The sequence below is a fragment of the Pinus tabuliformis genome, chromosome 3_2 (assembly GCF_031772625.1).
Source record: "Pinus tabuliformis cultivar Carrire ecotype Pingquan chromosome 3_2, CPIR1, whole genome shotgun sequence".
Taxonomy (NCBI): Eukaryota; Viridiplantae; Streptophyta; class Pinopsida; order Pinales; family Pinaceae; genus Pinus; species Pinus tabuliformis.
The window spans coordinates 924,256,259-924,265,309 of NC_142302.1; the positions used below are offsets into that span (position 1 = coordinate 924,256,259).

At 35.2% G+C, this 9,051-nt stretch overlaps 1 protein-coding gene across 1 annotated transcript; it reads left to right on the forward strand.

Annotated features, from left to right (window-relative positions):
• Positions 1-804: 804 nt before the first annotated feature.
• LOC149183656 (glyceraldehyde-3-phosphate dehydrogenase, cytosolic-like) lies at positions 805-5,827 on the forward strand. The gene is made up of 12 exons (XM_089417204.1): positions 805-1,127; positions 1,247-1,279; positions 1,393-1,493; positions 2,470-2,585; positions 2,722-2,821; positions 3,286-3,432; positions 3,569-3,629; positions 3,747-3,844; positions 4,905-5,047; positions 5,156-5,239; positions 5,337-5,426; positions 5,543-5,827. The coding sequence occupies exons 1-12, from the start codon at positions 1,124-1,126 to the stop codon at positions 5,586-5,588; spliced, it is 1,023 nt and encodes a 340-aa protein (XP_089273330.1). The 5' UTR covers positions 805-1,123; the 3' UTR covers positions 5,589-5,827.
• Positions 5,828-9,051: the final 3,224 nt, after the last annotated feature.

Genomic DNA, 9,051 nt, shown 5'->3' on the forward strand with positions numbered 1-9,051 from the left:
GGTTCCTTATAGCATCTTTGGTGGCCTGGTTGAATGTCCCACACCTTCACCTCGAAAGGTTGGTCACGGTGACCTTTGAAAATGACCTATTACAGCTAAAAACTTCAAAATCATTATAACAATATAATATATTAATGGAAAAAAATAAAAAAAATAACAATCATATGTTTTTTATCACCCAAATCATACTTTTTAATTATATAGATCTAATCATTCTTTTAACTATTCAAACAACATATTAACTTTTTAATTACAGAGATCTAATCATTCCTTTTAACTATTCAAACAACAAATTAACGAGATTTAAATATGATAGTAATTTTTTTTCCCACCAAAGGTAAATAATCCCATATTCAAGGATAAAAATAAAAAATCGATGTGCTTATTTATAGTTTCCAAGTGAGCGTTAGGGAAAAAAAAAAACCATTGAAAAACCCAATTGGATCCTTCCAAGATTTGCAGTGGAAAACGACCAATCATAGTCAATCTCATGTTCGTGCAGCTTTATCATGAAGAATTTTAAAATGTGGAGCAAAGAAAATTCTCAGAATTCAACGTTGTTCTAGACAACACAACGGCGCCAGAATGGAAAATAGAAATAGCCGTGGGCTGTCACTCATTCCAAAATCAAACTAATACATAATTCCACGGGCGGTATTTGAAAGACTGTCGGTGTAGCCGCCTGTGAATTCAGGGGGCGGTCACATATTTTACTTGGACAGCAAACCACAAACCACCCAGAATGTTCGAGATAGAGTACATCGTATCCCCTTTCGTCATGCAGTACCAGGATCAAAAAGAAAGCCAAACAGTTAGAAGTGTTGCCAAGTGGTAAGATACGTCATCGATAAGAAAGCCATATGCCGCGCCAGCGCAGACAGTTAGCAACCATTGTGCAAAGTCTACCATAACCATTCCTGGGGGGTAATTGACCGACCCTGGTAATGCTCTAAGGAGGGTTCAATATCGAAAACCCAGTAATTCCCCTGTTGTCAGGGAAGACAAAAAAATATTTCTATATAAGCACATCTGTGTTCCTCTCTTCCAATCATAGTACATCTGCACTTCTCCTCTATCTTGTTTCTCGAAAAAATATTTCAGCTCGCAAGCTTTGTATCTTACAATGGGTGAGTGCCTTGATTGGCTGGGCGATGTTATATTTTCTTTGCTTCTTGTCTTTTGTCATTCCTTTTGATCTTTAATTGTGTTTTCTTTGCCCTGTTTGTGGCGGTTTCGTTATCTGCAGGTTCTACTGGAAAGATCAAGATTGGAATCAACGGTAAGTACTGGACAGAGATTTTATAGGCGTTTCTGTGTTGGAGGTTTTCCCTGTTTTTGTCTCTGTTGCAGAATGATTTTTTGGCGATTTACGGTGGCTTTTTCGCTGTGTAGGTTTTGGTCGAATTGGAAGGCTCGTCGCCCGTGTGGCTCTGACTCGCGATGATATCGAGCTCGTGGGGGTGAATGATCCGTTCATTTCCACCGATTATATGGTACGTATGCTGGTTGTGGTCTCGCGACTTTGTGGAAGCATTTGGACATGCATTTGTAGCTTTGCGCATGGCCTGGGCTTAACTTTGTTTTGAAAATTTTTGAGGGATTTATTTGTCTAGTCGGTTGATTTTAGATCTGAATTTGGAAGATAAAATACTACTTTTTAAGCATTTATTAACAAAACAGAGTAATCCTATTTATCTAGTTCCTTTTATGGCGGTTTACGAGTTGGCAGGTAAAGATTGCACCGTTTAAACCCTTGTTTACTCTTAGTTACAGCAAATGCATATTTTAGCCGTTGGGCTGCGAGTCTTTTGAGTTTGATATTGATAAAATATTTCTGCTGAAGCTCTAGATGACCTTTAGCGGACAGTTTTTTAGATTCAGGGAAAATTGGCACAAAAGCAATCAGGGGAAATACCGATCTTTAAAATTTTGAATAGCTCGATACTGTTGTCTTCCTGGATCATATGCTAGGAATTAGACCTTGTTTTAAAATATTGGTTTTGAGGCCAGAACATGTTATCAGGGATTGATTTCCTCTCTTTCAATCCTGTCCGATCGTTATACAGGAAATCTTTTAAGAATATTTGAGCTTCGTTTGCATAGTAAATACATTATTCTTTGGCAAGGTCTCGCTGTCAATTAAATTAGCAACTTTTTTAATTTGAGCTACTTTTCATGCGTTTTTAAGTACGGAACGAAAATAAGGGAAAACTAGGATTATTTGTACAGCATTCTGCTGATAATTTTTGATCGGCTAACTAAAGATTGTTTTTTTTTTTTTTTTCTTCTTTTTCTATTCACGAGGAAAGATATGTGGTCTTTTTTGTTCCTCGATTTATCCTCAACAGCATTTAAGTTTAATCGAGAATGAAGTTTGAAGTTTTTATGAACTCATTTGATTGTTTTATTCCACCATATTTTACTGATTCAAGAACTGTACTAATTTCCGTGTACCTGTTAATTTTTCAGAGTTATATGTTCAAATATGACAGTGTCCACGGCAAATGGAAGCATCATGAAGTCAACGTCAAAGACTCGAAAACTTTACTATTTGGAGAAAAATCCGTGGCCGTTTTCGGTTGCAGGTAATACACTTTTTATGGCCATAAATGAAAAGTTTCTTAGGTCAATTACCTCTTGGGGAGAACTCGATGCATGCTGAAGTTCTTTCTCCTACTTTTTTGGGGTCAAACTTTTAACATTTTGGTGTGAATGCTATAGAAATCCTGAGGAAATACCATGGGGCGAGGTTGGCGCAGAGTATGTGGTTGAATCCACTGGTGTCTTCACCGACAAAGAGAAAGCATCTGCCCACTTGAAGGTTTGAATATTTCCATTCCATAGTTCAATCATTATTGTTGATCTTCTTTCTTTCAAAGATTATCTGGTATCCTATTCCCTAAAATTACAATGAACCCAAAAAATGATAAATGATATTTGAACTAGAGGGTTGTCACACATAATACCTCTCCCTACGTGAACAAGGAGAGTTAGCATGTTTGCTTTAGCTCTATCTCAATCTATAGAATTGACATTCCTGACATTCTTGGTTTATATCTGCATAACCAACTGTATTCTAAGTTGAAATATCTCCCTAAGTGAACGGGGCAGTCTCCTCGTGAAATGTTGCGTAGATATCTATGAATTTTTATTTGTGTATAGAAAAACATTTGAGTGGCTATGGACATATCTAATTCTGATAACTTTCAGACAGCTTAAAATGCAATGATCACAATTTACAATTTGAACTCCATAAGATAAGATTTCTTTGGTGATCTTTAACAGGCAGGTGCTAAAAAGGTAGTTATCTCGGCTCCCAGCAAGGATGCCCCCATGTTCGTTGTTGGGGTTAATGAGCACCAATACAAATCTGATTTGAACATCGTTTCAAATGCAAGCTGTACTACTAACTGCTTGGCCCCTTTGGCTAAGGTTCGCAATGATACTTTCGCTGACAGTTATAACAGTTTTAATTCTCTAGGTGTATTTACTTGAGAAAAACTCATCTTGTTTGGGAAGAACTTATGCTTATCTAAAAAATAAAAGAGAAACTCTTTGCTTCTGGCAGGTGATCAATGACAAGTTTGGCATTGTTGAAGGTCTTATGACAACCGTGCATTCGATCACAGGTACGCTTGTTATCTGAACAAAACTCTTTATCTCTTTTGATCTAGGATTATGCCCTTGAAAGACATTTTTTCAAGGCATCTACAAGTTGCATTGATTTGTATTTCATATATAAACAGCAACTCAGAAGACGGTTGATGGACCGTCAAACAAGGACTGGCGAGGTGGCAGAGGAGCTGGTTTCAACATTATCCCTAGCAGTACAGGAGCAGCTAAGGTAGGAATCAATGACTTATTAATGTTCATTAACAACATTTAGAACCCTCAGTAACATCTTGCTTGGTGATTCTTATTTGCATAAACAGTTTATATGGTTAGTCCTGTTATTCATTTTTCACGCAAAATTCATTTGTTTCTTTCGTCTTATCTGAAAACATTATTAATCAAATTTGGCTTAAAGGAAAAAGGCCTAAGTTTGTCTAGACGTATCCCTGAGAGTACTCATATATCATCCCTTTATGAGAAGTCACGACTGGGACCTTACCTGGACCAATATTGGTATGGCCAGGATCTTACATGAACAACAATCAGTATCACCATCACCTTACTGTGCCTAGTGACAAAATATAGCTTGTTACCCTTACTTTCACACTGTTATCAAAGCTGACTTTTGTTGGAAAACTACTGCCTAGCTTGTTTGTTTCTTTCCACCAGTGTTAATACATGCTTACGGTTGTACTCTACGAGAGCACACAGGAGTGTACATAGCAATCTGCTAAGACGCTAGTGCCATTGAATCTCCACAGATAAGGCTATTCGTCAGATGATCTTAGCAGGCCCTGTTTTGGGTACTTCCTTGGTGCCATTTATCATAGTAAGAGCAACTACACAGTTGCTTGGACACTGGTTCCCATTTGAGTCTTTCTATTTTTAAAACTAATTTTGGCATATTGAATCCCCATAGCTAAGGCTATTCGTATGATGATATTAGCTGGCTCTGTTTTGGGTACTGCCTTAGTGCCATTTATCATAGTAAGAGCAACTACACAGTTGCTTTGACATTGGTTCCCATTTGAGTTGTATTATGTTTAGAACTAATTTTGGCATTTTAGCGCATCGTAGGGTGAATGGGCTTTATTTATCTATTCATTGGATTTCTTTGGAGGCATGCTACTGGCTGGACTTAAGCAGTTTGGTTCACTCTAATTAATTGTCAATTGGTTCACTCTCTAATTAATTGTCGTCTGCACATTTGCTTTATAATTTTGATAATATGAATCTCTTGCAGCTTGTCTCTTATGATCTCACTGACACTACCTGTGACTGTATTATTGAAGGCTGTTGGCAAGGTTTTACCAGCCCTCAATGGAAAGTTGACTGGAATGTCCTTCCGAGTACCCACGCCAGATGTTTCAGTTGTTGATTTGACTGTTAGACTTGAGAAGTCTGCTACTTATGATGAGATTAAGGCGGCCATCAAGTAAGTTGTCCCTCTTATCCCCTGAGAGGAGGAAGGATATAAACAATCTCTGACAGGAATAAGGTTCGAGGTTGTGTGTCTAATTCTAACTATATTATCATTTTATAGGGCGGAATCTGAAGGAAATTTGAAAGGAATTCTTGGTTACACAGAAGACGCTGTGGTATCTACAGATTTCATTGGGGACAGTCGGTATGTTGCGAATCTGTCCGTCATCCTATTTGTTTATTTTTTACTCTTGCTATGCATTAGTTGTGATATTGACTGTAACTTGCTTATGCTTGTATAGATCAAGCATATTTGATGCGCAGGCAGGGATAGCCCTGAATGACAACTTTGTGAAATTAGTATCATGGTACGACAACGAGTGGGGTTACAGGTGAGAATTGAACCACCTGTAAATTTCAAGTATGGTAAATGAATTTCATAATTTTCAACAGTATTACTGCAATGCTTATAATATTAATTTAGTCCCTTTGATTCTCTGTTTTGCAGTTCCCGAGTGGTAGATCTGATTGTACATATGGCCGCTACACATTAAGTTATGGTAGTTCTTCATAGTCCATGTCTTGGACTCTCTTCTTTAGATAGATTTTATGGCGTTTAGTGATTCTGGTTCTTAGAGGATTATCTGCATTTGAATAAAAATAAAGAACTTGCAAAAACTATATCATTGCATTTAAAGAAACGCATGCCTTCCATGACGGTTAGTGCATGGATAAGAATGTGTTTTAAATTTTTGGGAAATAAAATTGAGGATATATGAATGGCTTTCTCTTATTTGTTGTGTGGTTCACGTAAATGAAAAAAAAATTGGTTAGTTTTGTTTGTTTGCATTATTTACATATACAATCCAATTGTTATGTGGTTGGGAATACAAGTTTCAAATATAATTCTTGTTTGCATTAGTTACATATCTAATCCAATTGTTATGTGGTTGGGAATATAAGTTTGATATATAATTCCATTGTTATATGGATGGGAATATTTGATTATTTATCCAACCCGGAAAAGATTTATATTGCTCTGTCTATCTCAAAGTTTCGGCAAATAAAATTGAGGATATATGAATGGGCTCTCTTATTTGGTGTGCGGTTCATGTAATAAATGAAAATAAGTTAGTTTTGTTTGTTTGCATTATTTACATATACAAACCAATTGTTATGTGGTTGGGAATATAATTTTAAAATATAATTCTTGTTTGCATTAGTATCCAATTGTTATGTGGTTGGAAATAATTGTTATGTGGCTGGGAATATAAGATTGATATATAATTCAATTGTTATATCGATGGGAATATTTGATCATTTATCAAACACAGACAAGATTATTAGTTGCTCTGTCTATATCATCATTTTGGAACCTTTGGAAGTTGATTTTGTTTGTTTCTATTGATTTGATATATAATCACATTGTTATATAGAATTTTAGATCATTTTGGAACCTTTGGAAGTTGATTTTGTTTGTTTCTATTGATTTGATATATAATCACATTGTTATATAGAATTTCAGTTCCATAATTCATGTTGTGTGAATAGGAATATTGATTATTTATCCAAATTGTTGAGGAGACCGGGACAAGATTATTAGCTACTCTGTTCATCTTATTTCTTATTTGGAAATTGATCATGAATTTGGACAGCTGACTTCTATAAAAGGGAAAAAGGGAAAGGGATGTGCAAATTGTGTATATTATGTGGGGTTGTGGGTACATAATAAGAAATTGATCATGAATTTGGACAGCTGATTTCTATAAAAGGACGTGCAAATTGTGTATATTGTGTTTGATCATGAATTTGGACAGCTGATTTCTATAAAAGGACGTGCAAATTGTGTATATTGTGTGGGGTTGTGGGTACATAATTTGAAGAGGATAGTGTAAATTGTGTTTATTGTACATATTTTGAAGGTGACAGTGCAAATTGTGGTTATTTGTGTTTACATATTTTAAAGGTGCAGATTGTACATATTTTAAAGGGGAGAGTGCAAATTGTGTTTATTTGTGTTTACATATTTTCAAGGGGATAGTACAAATTGTGTGGGGTTGTAGGTACATATTTTGAAGATGTGTTTATTGTGTGGTGTATTTATTGTGTGGGGTTGTAGGTACATATTTTGATGTGAGGGGATTGTGGTTACATGCCAAATTGTGTGAAGATGTGTGGAGATTGTGGTTATATGTTAATTATGTTGTATTTTTTGTGTGGGGAAGATGTGTGGAGATTGTGGTTATATGTTAATTGTGTTATGTTTTTTGTGTGAGGTTGTGGTTACCTATTTTGAAGATACATGAAGATGTGTGGGATATTTGTTACATGCTAATTGTGTTTGTATTTTTTGTGTGGGGTTGTGGTTACCTATTTTAAAGATATATGAAGATGTGTGGGGATTGCGGTTACATGCCAATTGTGTTGTATTTCTTGTGTGGGGTTGTGGTTACCTATTTTGAAAATATATGAAGATGTGTTTGGGGATTGTGGTTACATGCCAATTGTGTTGTATTTCTTGTATGGGGTTGTGGTTAACTATATGTAAGACATATGTGGGGTTGTCATATATTTTGAAATTATATAATCGAAAGATTTAACAATGTGTAATGGAAGTTTTTAAGCATGAATTTTTTATCAATCTAAACCAAACCTGAAAGGGTCTTTATTCTCTTTTACATAGCAAAACCTTGATTTCGAAGCCTGAATTATTCGAACAAAAAGTGTTCAAACAAATGGAGCGTAATTAAAGATTTTATATGAACATAAATCAGGCATGAACTTTATATCAACATAAATCAAGCATGAATTTTATATCAGCATAAATCAAGCATGCATTTTATATGAACATAAATCAAACCTTAATGAATTTTATATCAACATAAATCAAGCATGCATTTTATATCAACCTAATCAAACCTGAAAGGGTTTTTGTTCTCTTTTATAGAGAAGAACCTTGATTTGAAGCTTGAATTATTCCAACAAAAGGTGTTCAAATGGAGTATTCATTCGAGATGAAACAAATCTTGAGCAACATGAATGTAAATAAATTAACATGAACTTCCCAATATAGATTATGTCAAGAAAGGTCTATTTTTCAACTAGAATAAATTAAAATAAACCAAACTTAAATCCAAACAACATATGAAAGTATGCGAGGACAAGAAGTGTTATAGATTTAGGGTTATTGTTACATGCTGAAAAGCGTAATTACTATGTTTTATTTAAAAGAAAATATAAATGCTCTAACACTAGGGTTTATTATAATGAGCGATTATCATTATATTGAAATCAAGACTAGCTATGTCCCTTTTTAGAGAATTTAAGATGAATTATTTTAATTTTTTTTATACCAAAGTTGCAAGGCATGAGTGTACTAACAAAACGATTTCAAAGCTTTTCATAAAAGCTTTTCCATTGTAGTTTTTATCTACCAATATAGATTGGTGGTTTAGTGGTAATGGGTTTGCTTGGTGTGGGTAATGTTGTGAGATCCAATATCCACAACATAAGCAGCATTAGAGATGCTATGCTTTACCTATGTAAGCATACTTATTAGCATTAGAGATGAAGCTATGCTCCACTTAATCTTCTTCAACATTATGAATTTATTGTGAATTTTTTAATGAATAGATGAAGTTATGCTCCATTTAAACTTTTTCAACATTATGAGTTTCTACGAATAAATGAGTGAGTGTTCTCCTAGAATGTAGTTGTAGACCTTTCATTGCTTAATTGAGCCCTTTGACGGAATTTGATGCTTTGGTGGCCTTGGATGACTCAAATAGGGATTGGTCCATGGCATGGTGGAAACGAAAAGATGATTGGAGGGCAAAGGATTAGGGTAGATAGTTGAAGGCAAAGGGGAAGATAGGGGGTGAGAAGATCCACTCACAATGAGATGGCAATTGAGGTTGATGACAAATGAGGAGGGAGTGATCCAACAAAACACCAAAAGAGTGTTTGAGAGCCCATGGGAGAGTGGAAAGCAAAGAAAGGTTAATTGGGGAGTGAAAC